The sequence below is a fragment of the Malus domestica genome, chromosome 05, assembly GCF_042453785.1.
Source record: "Malus domestica chromosome 05, GDT2T_hap1".
In the NCBI taxonomy this organism is placed as follows: Eukaryota; Viridiplantae; Streptophyta; class Magnoliopsida; order Rosales; family Rosaceae; genus Malus; species Malus domestica.
Genome location: NC_091665.1, coordinates 29344377 through 29362144, shown reverse-complemented (window position 1 = coordinate 29362144; position 17768 = coordinate 29344377). Strand labels below are relative to the sequence as shown.

Sequence of the window (17768 nt, the reverse complement as noted above, 5' to 3'; positions counted from 1 at the left end):
GACTTTTGGGGGAAAGAAGTGAATACTTTGTTTATTTCTATTTTGGCCCCTGAACTTAATACAATTCTGCAGTTTTCCATTTAAGTTTAAACCCCATTGCAATTGAGAAATAGACCGAAACCAATTGGAATTTGGGGGATTATATCAGTTCTCCGATCCGCGAATCTGTGAAAATTTCAATGGCCGCGAGCAGCAGCGATGTGGAGGCGGGGTTCGCGAAGCTCCAAGGCGAAGACTTCGAATACTACATGCAGACCTACTCCATAATCCTGGGCCGCAACTCCAAGAAATCGACGGTGGACGTCGACCTCTCCAGCCTTGGCGGCGGTATGAACATTTCGCGCCACCACGCGCGAATCTTTTACGACTTCACGCGTCGTCGATTCGCCCTCGAGGTCCTCGGAAAGAACGGCTGCCTCGTGGAGGGCGTACTCCACCTGCCCGGGAACCCGCCGGTCAAGCTCGATTCGCAGGACCTTCTTCAGATCGGAGATAAGGAGTTTTACTTTCTGTTGCCGGTGAGGAGCATTCTCGGTGGGCCTGTGGGGCCTAGGCATTACCCCGGCTCGGTGCCGGTGGTGCCGAGCCCCGTCGGCCCGGCCCATTACGGGTACCACTCGGGTTCGGGCGCGGGGTCGATTGGGAAGAAGGGGAGGGGGAGGGAGTTGTATGAGGACGAGTATGAGGACGAGGAGGATGTTGGTGGGGGGAGTGGGAGTGGGAAGAAGATGAGGAGAGAAGGGTACGATGGTTTCGGATATGGTGGCGGGTCGGGTTCTGGTTCAGGCAAGGCCGGAGCTTTGGGTTAGTAGTTTTTTCCAGTTCTAGCTTTTTCCTCTTTCCTAGAAATTGATAAATTGATGGGCATTGATGTTAATATGAAATTGGAATCCGACGAAGTTGCGTTCTCTGAAATCATATGAATCATGGTGTTGTCAAGTGTTTTCATTTCAATCACATGTTTAGGATCGGTGTTGTTCGAATTTCGTCTTGAATTTCTGTGAACTTGTCGGCCTTTTCGTAGAAAGGGATTATGAGGTGCATTTGTTCTGTTTGTTTTACAGCTTTAGGAGATTGTTATCAAAGTATTGAAATTGTTCTTTTGTTGCAGGTTATACTCTATGATTTTTATTGATGTTCCTTATTAGAATGGTTTTCGTCTTCTTTATTTTTGGTTTTCGGGCGTATGGATTGTGTGTAGCTGTGGTTGGATGCGGTTTATGTTAGATAATCAAGAACTAGTGTTTTTCATTTCGTCCGAGGATATGGCAAAACTATACATTCGAAGCCATTTTTTTTAGCTCAAACTCCACCCGATACCTTGTAGAGTCTTTGGCTGTCTTTTTTATATTATTGCTAGTTTTTAACTTCTAGATTGTGATATGGGTTGATGGAATAGGATTGATCTGTTTGATACTTAACTGTAGTGACACTGAAGATACATGTTCTTTCCTTAACTTTGGCACACTTGCATTGGCTTCTCATCTTCATAATTTTATCTTCGATTTCTGCAGAGAAGAAGGGAGATGGAAGGTCAAGGGTTGATCGAGACACTGACAATCAGCAACTTCTGCATTTGGAGGAAAAGGATGTGGTGTCCTCTGTTGCTACTGTGCTCTCTGATCTTTGTGGTCCGGGAGAATGGATGCCTATGGAGAAACTTCATACTGAGGTTAGTCTACACATATTCTGATGAACAAAATATTTGTTAGTCATAACCTTTGGCACTTGGTTATTTTCTATTCTTCAACTGCACTCTTCCTTTGATGATTGTCAGAATGCATCAGCTATTCCACTATTTAGTCTCATCTGTGATGGATGGTGCAGTTATCTGCAGTCATCAGCAACGTAGAAGCACATCCTTAGTTATTCATATGAGTAGCATAATTTAGTTACGCTTTGCATGTATATGCATTTGGATGGTGTATTCTAGTTTTGTTTATTGTAGGTTTATGAGTTGGAACCTTGGTTTTCTCTGCCTTACTCCATATCACTCCTGTTCAGTTGGTGGAGCAGTACAGCAGCGTCTGGCATCACACTCGAGTGAGGAGGTATCTCACTTCTGAGGACTGGCCTGGTCCAGAGTCAAAAGGGAAACCGTGGTACGGCTTGCTTATGTTGCTAAGAAAATACCCGGAACACTTTGTCATCAACACAAGGTCCAAGGGCCGGGTAACACTGGAGTTTGTTTCTCTCGTCTCTCTGCTTTCGTAAAATTTTAAGACATCGGAGGAGCTTCCTTGATGCTGATTGTTTACAATGTAGCTTATCCGGCAAGTGAGTTTCCGATTGCCAAAATTTGTACACTTGTAGTGAGTTGTCGAGCAGCAATATGAGATCTTAGGCCCCAGTTAGGGTAGGATGTAGAACGATTAGCAATGACATTTTCTGTACATGATGGTAACAATACTATTTAGCTTTATATCAAGTTCTTGGGTTTTTCTTCTTCTTTGCAAATTTTCATTACTTTAAATTTGCTTCATCTGAGTTAAACGTGGAGATAGAAGTCTTCTTTTGTTTCTTGATGGTGAAGTAATAAGACTAAGTTTATGAGCTTATTATCCTTGGACTTAGCCAAGAAATGTAAATGTTTGATTCCGAGTTTGAATAATCTACTTGCATCTTATTTATATCTTCAATATATTTGTAAAGACCTTAGCAATGCATCCTTAAAATGGGGGACACGATGACAAACGCAACCAAAATTTGAGAGGCATGCCCTGAAACGTTATTATTGACATATAAGAAAGTTTAAGATACATGTAACAAAATTTAGGACTCTTTTTTGCTTAGGTTACCAAGTGCTGCCCTCTGTGCGTACATCTTTTGTTCGCGAGCCTGTTTTGCAGCGAGCGCTTCCTCATCAAGTACTTTGATAGGAGACCAGTCGGGCATTTTCAACCAACCGTCATTCTTCTGTGACCCGTCATTACTCCCAAGCATAGATTTTTTGTAGCTCTTTAACACAGGTCTTAGTCTAATCGTAGCATAATCCACAGTTGTCCCAACAAGAGTAAAGATGATTGAGTAGCGGACAGCACCAATTCGACCCCCTATAAACCAATGAACAGAACAGTTAAACCACGTATGGCAGGAGGGAGGATTTCAAAGTAGTACGAACTATAAAGCAGACAATTAACAAATATGCTAGCAACTTTAATTTTAGAGATGCAGCTTGTGAGTCAAGACGTTTGTGCTGATGATTCAGGAGGTTTGAGAGATTTAGTTCCGAGAGTCAAACTACTGTGAGTATACAGTAATTGCTTGACCAATACAGATAGCTCCACCCAATAAATCAAGACCTTAAACGAGCATGTCTCTCTCTCGACCAGTGATGTCCTGCTTAAAGCTGGCAGTGGATGGATTCTCTACTTCTGGAACCAAGTCCAGATTCCTGGATAAGGAATATCCGAGCTACATTTGAATCAGAAATTTTCCAGTTCATCTAAGCGAGACTACAACTTATAGCTCACCAATTGAGCTCGTATTTCTCCCTAGAAATCATTAAACTGAACTCATGAAATATTTTACAGGACAAAGTACTCATTCCTAATAGCCAAAACATATTACTGCGCTCCCAGATTACATCAGGTTAGATCATATAGACCCCCCAACCCACTACAAATGAATCACACAAGTCCAAGCCACGAGCCGAGAGGTCGAAAGGCAATGTAAATTTCAGTGATTCCCTATCACATTGCTTCGATCACAAACAATAAAAGTAAACACAATTTCTTCCTCTACTTTGCAAACACGTACAGGTAGACACAGACTGAAGGAATTCTCACCCTGAAGACGCCCAAGAATAGCACCAGTGCCAAACCCAGCAATTGCAGAGTTCACCGGATCATTAGGTCCAGTTTTTCGAGTTACTCCCACATATTCACGAGCCCCTGCCAAATCCAAACAAACCCATTACAATTCCACCACTCTCCATCCAACATTCCCTCTCAGGCATTTTAACAAACACCAAGCAATCAAACCAAACGGGTACATAAACCCGAAGCTGGAGATCAAAATTTCAAAAGAAAGAAATGAAATTTACCGCAGTAACAAGCGGTAACAATGGCGAAATTGGCAGCATATGTGGCGCAACTGGTCGGGAGACCCACGACTTTTCGATGCTTGGAGACCAACCCAGCTCCTCCACCGAGAATCCCAGCTAGGAGAGTGGGAAAGACGATGCGCTCCTTCCAAGGCGACGGCGGCGGCTCTGCTTCTACGGCTTTGGGATCGTCGGAAGCCATGATTGTAATGAAAGCTGTGAAATTTGCTTTTGCTCTTCGCCTGAGCTCTCTTCAGCCTTCAACGCGAGAATTTCGGAGTCGTTTTGTTATGGGAGGCGGTTTTTCGGTGCAGCCATCGCCCATCGGGCCATGAGGTCGAATCGGGTTGCGCCTCAGCCGGAATCGGGTTTTAGGTCGGGTATTCGGATAGTAACCATATTATAAAATTGGACTCGGGCTATCTATTTCTTTTTCATATTTGACCCTTCTTTTTCTCTTACGGCTCAAAGATGAAAAAGAAAACTTTTTTATACATGGAAAAGCATATCTACAAATTGTTTCAAGCGCTCTAAAATCGTCATTATGCACTTATTATTTTTATTTTTGTATTATGAAAGAGTACATGGCGACTATATAGGATGCAAAAATCAGATTCGAGGGTTAAGAATGTGTTTTCCGATCAACGATCACTCAAATCATGGAATTATCGGATTCGCTCAGTTAAGGATTTGTCAACTGTTTAAACAAGGAGTTGGATATTTATATCAATAGCCTCACTTTAAACCACGTGGTAATCATCGTTACGTTCAAATAAAAATAGATGTGAATTAACTTGGCCATTCCTAATATGAAAGTGATTTCCGCACACTTCTTTTCCTTTGCACACCAATGTATATTTCTAACCTTTTGAATTGTATAAATCAAGGACGAATCAAGTAACCAAGATATACAAGGGTGCGCGGGAAAAAAGGAGTATGAAAATCATTTCTCAGAGCTTTAAGAAGTGTTAATTCTTATCCATTTCTTCCACCAATGTGAAGTATTAAAACAAGCATTGTTTAAGTTAGGGCCACTGCTATTTGATAGCAGTATTTCATTCAAATTTAGCATATGATCACAGTATATCAGCTAATCAAGAAACTATAAACAGATTACTCTACAGATTATACTTCTTGGAACTAAAGATTCCCAAGCATTAATAAGTTAAAGGTTTCAATTTCCACTGCAAATTATTGCTTCGAAGCAGCTTATCTGATCGAAGCGATTAACAACTATGACGCTCCTAATCTGGAACTAATAATTATTTGGGGCATTTGCCTTATTAAAAGACCATGAAATCCACCATTTGCCCTAATATGAGCCTGTATACACCAAAAAATGGGAGGTCTATCAGCTAACCGCTTAACTGTTAGAAAGGAGGAAACTAAGCATCGCCCTTGAACGTTTGTGTTCAAGAGTCTAACATGTCTTGCTCTGCATCTTCTGAAGCTGAGAGGACATTCACTTCTTCTTTGTCATCCTCCCAGTTTGCGTCTTCCAATTGAGGACTCTCGGACCTCTTCTCTGACTCTGCCCCTGACCTTCTCCGGTGCTCTGAAATATTTCACGAAAGCAAACAATTACAGAATGGAGACACGTAAAGTCTGGGGAATGAGAAGAGGAAAACATACTTTTGTTGGTAATTGCATGACGAGTCATGGCCAAGAATTCATCCCACTTGAATTTCCTGAGTTCTTTCTTCTCCTCCTCAGAAAGCTCGAAATTTGGTTCCCTCCCACACATGAAAGCGGCCCTGAACACAAATAACAAAACTAACAAAGTTTATATGTGCCATAATTTATTGCATTTGACACACAAAGGCTACCACCCATTTTCCTTTTTGGTTTATCAAGTTTCATGTTTTTGAACGTCGGGGGATTGGCACTAACCACTATATCATGTTGGTAATGCAGACACAACAGGCCTTTAGATTTTCAAAAAAATAAATAAAAATAAAAAACCAGAAATAACATAAAAAAGGACACGGGTAACCACTGGCTGGAATGAACATTTAGGGTGGCATGTCTTATCTGATGACCCTGTCTGAAGAATGCGGATGAAAAAAACCAGTGAAGCAACAATGAAGACTAAGATTGTTTTATTTGAAGGTATTGTTAATAACATGATAAAGAACCACTAATAAGAGAAGGCACTCGGTACTCGGTAGACAAAAGAAAACTGCAATGGTTTATGGTTTTCAAAATTATGCACAACTAAAGATCTAGTATATGCTGATCTTTACTCATAGTGCTCATCCAATAAGTAGTGTTCGTAGTGACAAAAACGCAATAGTACCTGTCGTACAAATGAGCAGCCTCTTCTTGTGAACCAACAGTGCCCAAGTGGATTTGTTTCTTATCAACTTTTATTGCTGCCTGCCACTTCATATTCTTGAAATAGACACCTCTCATCAGACATGGTTCCTGGTTCTGAGCATGCTTTCTGCGATGTCGCTTTCTGCGTTTGATTGGTGGCCCTGCAAATAGCATATTATGTTTTAGAAACGATCAACCTGTAACACTGGCATACCCTCTCAAGCTAATTGTAATGGATAAACGTATACGTTCTTTAAAACTTCCATTATCGAGATTCAAGAATATGCTGTGTGCCAAGATATTTCTATTGGCATATATACCAAAAGTTGAAAATAACTGCAAAATCAAAAACTCGCATCTTCTCTGAGAAATGAAATCGCAAAGACAACCACAAAGTAGCTCATAATGTAAAGACAGAAAATACAAGTTTCAAAAGGATGAGTTCGCAAATTTGTGCGTCCAAAGTCCATGATATCCAGCATTCTAATCCGTAATATATAATTAGAAATGATAGCAAATTTAATATACACAACAAACCTGCCACATCGTGCTGCTCTTTGGATAAGCTACAACCCGATGCAGTTGAGGACCGAAATTCTGCTTTCACAATGGTATTCTGGTAATAAATAAAGCATCAGATAGAATGAAGCCAAGAAGCCAAGAAATTATTGAAAGGAATCCAGAACTCTAGTGAAATCTCCCAGATAGAGCTTTCGAGTTTCTACTTATGGCATATATTTTTCGTTTTTTGGCTGAACCAATTCATTAAAATAAATATTATAGAAGAAAATGCTGCTTTTTAGCCTTCTTGATCAAGTAACTAGTAATTAAGAGCATACTTGGTGACAAAACCAGGCCTAGGGGCACCAACATCTCAAATGGTTTATTGCTTGTGAAAATCCTTTTCTTGCATTAAAAGAAGGGAACTGTAGTTTTCTTTTGAAATATAGAAAGTTTGGAGCGCACAATGAGAATTTTGTAGTGCCAATAACAATTCCCTAAAAGAAATATTGTTATAATGAAAACGGTTTTTTAGGTCTTATATGGTGATCATTTCCATCTTACCATTTTGCTATGGGTACCCTGCTCAGCTTACGCTACGCTATCGAGACATGCAGCCTACGGATTTTTGTTCTAAAGCATATATGGAAATTTTCTCTTACCATACATACATATAGGTTAACAGAAAACATAAAAATCCTGCCTGACGAGTGTCCTAAACAAGCTAATAAAACCTTCAAAGAAAACAGTTGCCCATCTAATGTACGTAATTTAATGATATAGACTGATCGACAATCTACTCTTACCCCATCTGGTTGATATGCATCATTTGCAGGCATGGGATGCACACTGACAGGATTCGCACGGGTGAAATTTTGAGGAGTGGTTCCATTGTTGAAAACCCTAGGAAGTGGATCTAGAACCGGAGGTATCTCTGCAAAGACAAAAATTGGTGAATAATTCGTTTAAGCATAAAAAAAGTCATCAAACTGAAAATGTATCACAAAGCGCTGAAAGGTTACGACACAACTTAAAACTCAAAGAGGATTAGCATGTGAATTGCTAAGAGTAGAAGAACAATACATGCTATTCAATAAAAACAATCAATCATATGTTGTATAGCACATTTCCACTGATTATTACCACAGCATAGTCCCAATCCCAACAGTCTGCGCCTTCTTAAGCTCACCATGGTTGATTTCAACTTGATTATCGAAGCACAACACTCACTTGGCAGCCTTTTTCATGCATCACCCATTCCTTGGACAAATCAAGTAGACATATTACAATGAAAAGTAAGGTTACAATTTCAAACGGGGTACGACTTAACAATTAAAATGTCAACAAAAAACATAATAACGTGAGAACAAGTAAATCAAAACACAATGCCACTAACTATAGAGAACCACATTAAAGGATGAAAAACTTCAGCACATACATTTCTTAACTACGTCATCGAAATTCATATGCAATGTGAATGAAGGTCAAGGCACTTCTGAAGAAACTACTACAATACTATTTACAAGTGATCAAGGATAAAACACCACCAAGTGGTCACATGATCTAAGATTATATTTTCGATTTCTATTGCTACAACAAAAGATTATTCCAACAAAGCCATAAGGAACTCAAAACTCCAATCATAAAAGATACATATGAACTTCCCCTGAGATTTACTTAAACACCTTATGTGCCTTGAATAAAGTGAGAAGACAAACAATTGTGCTTGTACAACCGAAAACAGTCTCAAGTCGAATTAGAACACATCGAAATCAACAGAGACAAGCAAAATTCATCCAATCACTTGACTTCAACATCTCTCATTCAGGCATCTTTTTCTTTTTTTTTTTTTTTTTTCAGAATTGCAGTAATTGGCGCAAGGTGACAACAACAAACTCAGTCATATTTATCTTGCAAACAGAAAACCGAACCATCTATCATGCAGGATGGATTAAAATCGAAAAAAATCCAAGAAAACCACAAAAAAAATTGATAAAAATTCCAAATGTCTGACCTTTGAAAGCTAAGTCAACCCACCAACCTACCACCTTTCATGGAAGTTTCATCACCAGAAAAACAAAACCCAAAAACCAAAATTCAAAAACAAACACAAAACACACACACACACACACACACACACACCAAATCAAGAGCAACACAAAAACCCCAAACGAAAAAAAAGCCCTCCTTTGGCTCCAACCTCGTCAACCCAAAAAGTCCACGGCCACAAACACAGTCAACACGCCATGAAAACGCAACCCATTAGACAAAAAGACGAAAGTAGCCATTGGGAAAGAGAAAGGCAGCTCCTTTTTACCTGAGGAGGCAGAAAGGTGGCGGTTCTTGGAGCTGGGAGAGAGGCAGCGGAGAATTAGAGGCAGTTGTAAATTTAATTAAATTCCCTGGAAAAGGAAAAGAAAAAGGATTGGGATTTTAAAGGAAGGGAGGGTGGTGAGCGAAGGAAGAGAGAGAGAGAGTGTGTGTAATTGTATTTGTGTCTCATGCATCTACCACCTTTTGTTTTGTTTGTTTGGTTTTGTTTTTTTGGTTTTTTGGTTTTTTGGTTTTTAAGAAGAGAGGGGTGGTGGTGAGACTGGTGGTGGTACTGTGGTAGGGCTGATGAAGGGGGAGTGACTAGTCTCCTTAGAGAGAGAGCAATACTTATGTGTGTACTTTGGTTTAGGGTTATAATTCCAGTTTTACCCTTTGAACATTTGTGATTGGTACCTTGGTTGGTTGACATTATATTTGAGATGCGATGAGTTGACCAATATGCCCCTTAATAATTTTTTGTCTGGGGTCATGAGTTGATGATGTCTCCAAATCCAATCATGCTTGCTTGTGGGTGAAAGCAGAAAAGGGTTTTCTTCTAAAAAATTTCTTCTTTTGGGTAAATATTTGTTCTAAAAGTTGCTGAAGCCCTATGTGGTGGATAACAAAGTGAGAGTCATATGATATGTGTTGGTTAATTAAGGTAAAACCCTTATTAGGAAGGGTAAAGCCTTCCTTTTAAACTTTGACTGCAAGAAACATCCTTCCTTCTTTGTCCTTTTGATTTTGGGGTTTTTTTTTTTCTTTCTTTGTCTAAACAATTAGGGATGCTAGAGAGATGACTAACGATCAAGTTATCCATTTCAAGCGATAATACATCTGGTGAATTCCCGACACCACAGTCTCCAATACCAGTGGACGTACCAAAGCCAATCCTTCATCTAGTTTTTGAGCAACTCTTGTTTAGTAACATGGAATTGTAACAAATAAATCTGACATTTTGAAAATCGGAAAAATGAAGTCATAGCCGACTTTAATAGTAAGCTCTCCTCTTTTGCATAAACAATATGCTCAACTTTACAATAGGTCCAAGTCCAATAATAAGCGTTATCTTTTCTATACTAGCAGTGACCACTATTAATAAAGACGATTAATCCACATGATTCCCTTATTAGAATCCATATTGAACGCCAAAATAGTTTCCTTATCAAATTATAAGCAGTAAAAACCAGTTGACATACTAAGTCTACTTCCATGTAATTAGGACAAAATAATATTACTTTCATAAGACTTTTCTGCACCAATTTGAATCAATCAGCTATAACAATTACTTTCATACTCATATTCTTACAAGAATATGAATGAAAGAAGTCACTCCTATTTTCATGTGATCTTATTACTTATTGACACGTTAAGGAATTAGAACAAAAATGGGCTCCACACAAAATCAAGAACAGACGCCTAATTAATTGGAATGAGGATCTTGCATATGGTTGGTACATATTCTTTGCCTTATTCGGAGTATAGCAAGACGCATGAATTAACCGAGAAAATCATTATCCCCAAATGCCAACCTCATTAAAACTATGTTAAATTACATTTCAAGTCCGAACCTATGCATGTATTTTTATTTCTCACACATGAACGTTGAAAAAAAAAAGAACAATAAAAAGGGTAATCCCGTCATCCGAACAGAAATTCCGAGTGCCGTGCAGGTGGGATAGATAACGAAACAGGGCGAGGGGCAAAGGGGTAAAAGGGTAATTAAAGAGATAGCGAAGGGTGGACAAAGAGGGGGTTAGGAAATTATTATTAGTGTTGCGTTGGTTGGTAGCGAGAGAAGGGCACCGACGAAACGGTGATTGGGTGGACGACTGGACGGCCTGCCAAATAAGAATGTAGATAACGTCCCGCCAACCCACACCCCTAATTCCAAACTTTTACAAATCAACCTTTTTTTCTAGAACCATAAACTTTATTTTCTGCCTAATCATTGCCCTAATCAGTACTCAATGCGTCTAATCAAACTTACAATTTGTTTCACATGCATTCCTCCCTTTGAACTTGATACATAGCGATGACAATCGCTGTTTTTAAGAGAATGATTTACACAAAACAAAAACGTTAAGATGACAGTATCTCAAAGTAATTATGAGATAACTTGTAAAAATTAAAAAAACGTGACAAATGATAGATTATAAGGAAAACTAATGAAAATGGCTTGAAAACTTTGAGTTTTAATGATAAGGACAAAATAAAGGGTAAAGTGAATAGTACCAGGATTGATTTTTTTGTGTAAAAATATGATTTTTCGTTAAAGTGAACAGTACCGAGTACTTTTCATTAAAGTTCCCTAGATTATAAGCACCATCGCCCTAAGTCTCTAAGGGTGGCATTATGAGATCATTGTGCAAGCGTTGACAAACATGTTTGGCTAGGTTACACTTTTGATCTCGATAATCTAACTTTATTGTTGTTTTAAGTACTTCAAGTAATTATTTTTTTTAAGATAATACTTAAGTATTTACTAGTAGCTACTCTCTCATCTTAATTTTGATCCAATGATATTTTAACACATGTTTTACTGCTTTAAAAAAATAATAGACATCTTAATTAATTTTTCTTATGCTCTAAAACCAAAAAACATGTGACATTTTTTTTAATTGAGCCAAATTAGAAAATGAGTACCTAAGTAATTTTTTTTGGGTAATGCTAGGTTAACCAAAATTTTTAAAGTATATTTGCAAACCAAATGATGTGGTTATAGAATGACTGGATTATTAATTAAGTGTTAAATTAACATGCTTGTTTCTTATTGGTGACACGTCATTTTGTTTAAAAAATTTGGTCTCCCTAGCTGTAACATCTCACATCGCCCAGAGGAGTGGATCATGTAAGCCTTATATGTATATTCTGATCTCTACCTAGCACATTGTAACATCCCACATCGCCTAAGGGAGTGGATCTTATAAGCCTTATATATATATATATATATTCTCATCTCTACCTAACACGAGGCTTTTTAGGAGCTCATTGGCTTCGGGTTCTGTAGGAACTCCGAAGTTAAGCGAGTTCGCGCGAGAGCATTCCCAGGATGAGTGACCCACTAAGAAGTTCTCGTGTGAGTTCCTAGAAACAAAACCATGAGGGTGTGGTCGGGGCCCAAAGCAAACAATATCGTGCCACGGTGGGGAGTCGAGCCCGGGATGTGGTGGGGCTCCAGGCCAGGATGTGACAATTTGGTATCAGAGCCAATCTCTGGTCGAAAGTGTGCCGACAAGGACGTCGGGTCCCTAAGGGGGGTGGATTGTAACATCTCACATCGTCAATGGGAATGAATCTTGTAAGTCTTAAATGTATATTCTCATCTCTACCTAGCACGAGGCCTTTTGGGAACTCACTAGCTTTGGATTCCATTGGAACTTCGAAGTTAAGCGAGTTCGTGCGAGAGCAATCCCATGATGGGTGACCCACTGGGAAGTTCTTGTGTGAGTTCCCAGAAACAAAACTGTGAAGGCGTGGTCAGGACCCAAAATAGACAATATAGTGCTACGACAAAGTCGAGCCTAGGCGGGGATGTGAAAATTTGGTATCAGAGCCAATCTCTGGTCTGAAGTGTGCCGACGAGGACGTCGGGCCCCTAAGGGGTGTGGATTATAACATTCCACATCGCCCAGGAGAGTGGATCATGTAAGCCTTATATGTATATTCCCATATCTACCTAGCACAAGGCCTTTTGGGAACTCACTGGCTTTGGATTCCATCAGAACTCCGAAGTTAAGCGAGTTTGTGCAAGAGCAATCCTATGATGGGTGACCCACTAGGAAGTTCTTGTGTGAGTTCTCAGAAACAAAACCGTGAGGGAGTGGTCAGGACCCAAAACAGGCAATATTGTGCTACGACGGAGTCGAGCCCGGGCCGAGATGTGACAATTTGGTATCAGAGCCAATCCCTGGTCGGAAGTGTGCCGACGAGGACGTCGAGCCCCTAAGGGGTGTGGATTGTAACATCCCACATCGCCTAGGGGAGTGGATCTTGTAAGCCTTATATGTATATTCTCATCTCTACCTAGCACGAGCCCTTTTGAGAACTCACTGGCTTTGGATTCCATCGGAACTCCGAAGTTAAGCGAGTTCGTGCGAGAGCAATCCCATGATGGGTGACGCACTAAGAAGCTCTCGTGTGAGTTCTCAGAAACAAAACCGTGAGGGCGTGGTCCGGGCTCAAAGCGGACAATATCGTGTTACGGCAGAGTCAAGCCGGGGATGTGGTAGGGGCCCGGGCCGGGATATGACAATTTGGTATCATAGCCAATCCCTGGCCGGAAGTGTGCCGACGAGGACGTCGGGCCCCTAAGGGGGTGGATTGTAACATCCCACATCGCCTAGGGGAATGAATCTTGTAAGTCTTATATGTATATTCTCATCTTTACCTAGCACGAGGCATTTTGGGAACTCACTACTTTGAATTCCATCGGAACTCCGAAGTTAAGTGAGTTCGTGCGAAAGCAATCCCATGATAGGTGACCCACTGGGAAGTTCTCGTGTGAGTTCCCAAAAACAAAACCATGAAGGCGTGGTCAGGGCCCAAAGCGGACAACATTGTGCTATGGCGGAGTTGAATTAGAAAATGAGTACCTAAGTAAAAATTTGGATAATGTTAGGGTAACCAAAATTTTTAAACCATATTTGCAAACCAAATGATGTGGTTGTAGAATGACTGGATTATTAATTAAGTGTTAAATTAACATGCTTGTTTCTTATTGGTGACACATCATTTAGTTTAAAAAAATTGGTCTTCCTAGCATTATCCCTTTTTTTTCATACTAATGCACTTGAAGTTAGAGAACCTTAATAAATAAGTACTTGTCAATAAAGCTTGTCAATGAAGTTAAATGAAATAGAAAACTTCATTCTAATCCTTGGCAAATATGACTTTTAGACTAAAACCATGAGTAAGATCAAAATATAATTTTAGTCCATTGATACATTAATAACCTCATTTATTAATTACATTTGCATTTTTTTAATTAGTTATCTTTTTCTTCCTAATTTTAATGTATTAATTTTATTTCATTATAATTATAATTTTCATTTCATTTATTGTAATATATTTTGTTGTAAACATTTAGATATACTAATTCTTGTTATACAATATATTTCGATGTATTTTGTCTTTTATTCATTTAGGTACATTAAATTCATTATAATACATTTCGGTGCATACATTTAGGTACACACATTTCGGTACATACATTTTGTCACATCCCGACCTGAGCCCTCACCACATCCCGGGCTCGACTCCCCACCGTAGCACGATATTGTCCGCTTTGGGCCCTGACCACGCCCTCATGGTTTTGTTTCTGGGAATTCACACGAAAACTTCTCAGTGGATCACCCATCCTGGGAATGCTCTCGCACGAACTCGCTTAACTTTGGAGTTCCTACAGAACCTGAAGCCAATGAGCTCCCAAAAGGCATCGTGTTAGATAGAGATGAGAATATACATATAAAGCTTACATGATCCACTCCCTTGGGCGATGTGAGATCTTACAATCTCGGGCCGAGATGTGACACATTTCGATACAGACATTTATGTACATTAATTCAATATAATACATTTCGGTGCATACATTTCGGTACACACATTTATGGTATATTAATTTAATATAATACATTTCGGTGCATACATTTCGGTACACACATTTATGATATATTAATTTAATATAATACATTTCGGTGTATATATTTTAGTACATACATTTCGGTACTAACATTTAAATACATTAGTTCAATATAATACATTTCGGTACATACATTTAGGTACATTAATTGAGTCTTTCAAGTTTGAAGAATGTTAAATAAAATTAATAAATTAAAAAAAAAAACTTTTTTTTGGTCAAAAAATAAATTAAAATTTGTATATTAATAAAGTTAAATATTTAGTGGGAGACATTAAATAAAATGCACATTAATTATTTTGAATTAAGAACACATCAAGGAACTATAATTAATATGTAATCTAACACTAGGTTTATTTTAAATTTCAATTTTCTTGAATGATTAAAGTTAAAAAACACTGCTTCGATACGTACTTGACTTCATTTTGAGGCATTTTAACGAGGTCAAATTGAAGTCTTTGTTAGCAATTTATTATGATGTTCTTTACTTTCTCGTTGAGACATTTTATCAAACTTCTTGTTATGTTTTAAATAACATGTGGTAATTGAATAAAAACATTGAACTGAATTGGTTAGTGATTCTGACGAACTTCATTAAATGACTACATATGGCTTATTTTGATAGCGAACTAAACATGGATTTTTGGAAAAATTAAAACGACTAAGCTAACAATTAGGCCAAGCAACACTTGTCAAAATGTTGCCCAAAATGTAGTGACAAAAATGAGTTGAGTTGGTCATGTACTTGAGCATCTTTTACTCTGCATTGTTCTTGCTCATATACGCCCAGGTGGTCAACTTTGGTCCCTTGCGTTCATGGCCCACTCTTTCTCGGACGCATGAAATCAGATGCCACGTATAACATGATAGCCACATATCGGCCGTCCGATAGCATGGGGGTAAGAGGTCTAGTCAAATCATAGGTTTGTTTTCGGCAAACGAAACAAAGATGGACAATGATTGCTGCCCTCCCATTTCGCATGTCTTCCGTGCCCTCATGTTTTATGTGGTCACGGTTAAATCATGTCAACATTTTATATTATTATTTATTTTTATCTTATTATCTCTATAAAAAGATAATATAAAATGTTAACGTGGCTTAACAGTAACCATACAAACAAGAGGGCACGGATGATCATAGAAAATGGGAGGGCAGACAATCCGTGTCCAACAAAGATCTCCCATAGTCTGAATCTTTCATGATGTCATGACATAAAGGTGGGCTAACATTGGAAACTGGGTGTAGTCGGTACTCTTTTTTTTTTTTCATTTTTTGTTGTCGAAAACTATGATTTATTAAGCAGAAAATATGTTACAGGCTAACTCAAGAGAAGACAAAATAACTCAAAATATACTGGGGAAATCAGAAATGCAAAAGCCCAACACAATAAGCAAACAAACTAAAAGCCTCAACCCTATCCTCCAAACGCATAAAGCAGCTCCCGTCGTCGCCGTCGTGAACATCTTGCTAGCATCAAGGCAACAACAATAGAGAAAATGGCTAAGTGGTCAACTTGACCAAGACATTGTAGCACAAAAATTACAAATTTGTAACCAAAAGCACACCACAATAAGATTTCGTCATTGGAAACGCGAAACTAAGAAATAGTCATTGGATCCAAATTTCCTTCACCAACCCCTAAAAATATATACAAAAATAGTAACACATAGATAAATGTGAGGCTAAGGGTTACCTTACTTTGGCTGAAGCCGCAGAACACTTTGCCTCGAGGGGGTTTCAGCATGCTAGACGGGGAAGGAAAGTGAGGGAAGTCTGGCATCCATTTTCTGTTCAGAGCCACAAATCGAAGCAAAGGATGGGGTGGGAATGAGTCATAAAGAAGGGAGGTAAATGGAAAGGATGGGGGAGATGGAGGTTTGGATTTGATAAGGCACGACCATAGGAGAGAGAGGGTGGAAAACTAAATAATGAAAGGCAGTGAAAACTAATGAAAAGTGTCGGAGATGCTACGATGAACATTAAGAAAGAGTCATGAAGCCCAAATTCGAGACAAGCTCAAAAGAAAATTTGAAACCAATTAAGCTCAAAGAAAACTGAGACAAAGCTAAAAAAGAAAATTGAAATACGAGAAAAAGGGAAGATAAGGAGGAGAAAAAAGGGGGTTGCCACAGGCACCCAAGCCAAGGGACTAGGGTCGGCGGATGTGTTTGTGTTTTCGGCGAGAGAGATCCATGTTAGCTATTTCTTAGTCAATACTTTACATACAAGGTTTTGATATGGAATAAGATGCCTCATTAATCACGAGAGTAATGGTACATGTATTATGTTTATATATCTTACTCTAAATAAAGATGAAATTTGCTTGTATAATTGAGTTTTTGAAGAAAGTTGAGATTAACTTAAAAACTCATACAATATGATATATGGAGAGTAGCTCAACTCCTTATAAACTTATGCATACTCATTATCAACAGTTCTACTTCTATTAAAATTCCATTATTTAAGGAGTATGAAAATTCTTGGGTCATAGTATTTTGTTGATGTTGTGCTTATGAGAATACAAAATAACATCATGAAGTGACGATACTAGGTAGTATGTAAATCTTAGATTAGGTTTACATTGACATATACAAGATTTCCTCCGCAAAGTTGAGATTAACTAAAAAGAATTGATCTTTCCACAAGAAGAAAAACTTGTACGTGTAATGGACTGCATACGCTTATTTGTCTGTTTATTTTATTAGGTGAGACATGTCCGACAACATAAAAAAAACATAGATCGTTACAATTTGCTAGCAAAGTAATAAATTACAATTTACCATAAAGAAACATGCCACATTTGGCGTTTAGGCTGGGATGAGTGGAGGCTCATTAGTTTCTATGTATGTCGAAGCAAAGAAAAAAACAGCTTTTAAATTTTGTCCAAAGTTAGAAGATGATCGGGCATACCATAAATCACTTATGCGCATTGTTTTTGGAACGAAGTTTCTAAG

General features: G+C 38.6%; 3 protein-coding genes across 4 annotated transcripts; 1 reads left to right on the top strand and 2 right to left on the bottom strand.

The window, feature by feature from the left end:
• Positions 1-65: 65 nt before the first annotated feature.
• LOC103419922 (FHA domain-containing protein FHA2) lies at positions 66-2449 on the top strand. Its single transcript, XM_008358009.4, has 3 exons — positions 66-804; positions 1515-1672; positions 2005-2449. The coding sequence occupies exons 1-3, from the start codon at positions 180-182 to the stop codon at positions 2212-2214; spliced, it is 993 nt and encodes a 330-aa protein (XP_008356231.2). The 5' UTR covers positions 66-179; the 3' UTR covers positions 2215-2449.
• A 256-nt stretch (positions 2450-2705) lies between these two features.
• Positions 2706-4505, bottom strand: LOC103419921 (uncharacterized). The gene is made up of 3 exons (XM_008358008.4): positions 4046-4505; positions 3789-3893; positions 2706-3053 (listed from the first exon to the last, which is right to left on the bottom strand). The coding sequence occupies exons 1-3, from the start codon at positions 4245-4247 to the stop codon at positions 2773-2775; spliced, it is 588 nt and encodes a 195-aa protein (XP_008356230.3). The 5' UTR covers positions 4248-4505; the 3' UTR covers positions 2706-2772.
• Positions 4506-5170: 665 nt separating this feature from the next.
• Positions 5171-9490, bottom strand: LOC103435852 (ethylene-responsive transcription factor-like protein At4g13040). 2 transcript variants are annotated; one of them, XM_008374275.4, is made up of 7 exons: positions 9180-9490; positions 8006-8122; positions 7669-7796; positions 6899-6977; positions 6342-6522; positions 5678-5799; positions 5171-5600 (listed from the first exon to the last, which is right to left on the bottom strand). In XM_008374275.4, the coding sequence occupies exons 2-7, from the start codon at positions 8052-8054 to the stop codon at positions 5458-5460; spliced, it is 702 nt and encodes a 233-aa protein (XP_008372497.4). In that variant the 5' UTR covers positions 8055-8122; positions 9180-9490; the 3' UTR covers positions 5171-5457. The 2 variants fall into 2 exon arrangements, with proteins under 2 accessions (XP_008372497.4, XP_017187578.3); XM_017332089.3 differs by having other exon boundaries at positions 8877-9203.
• Positions 9491-17768: the final 8278 nt, after the last annotated feature.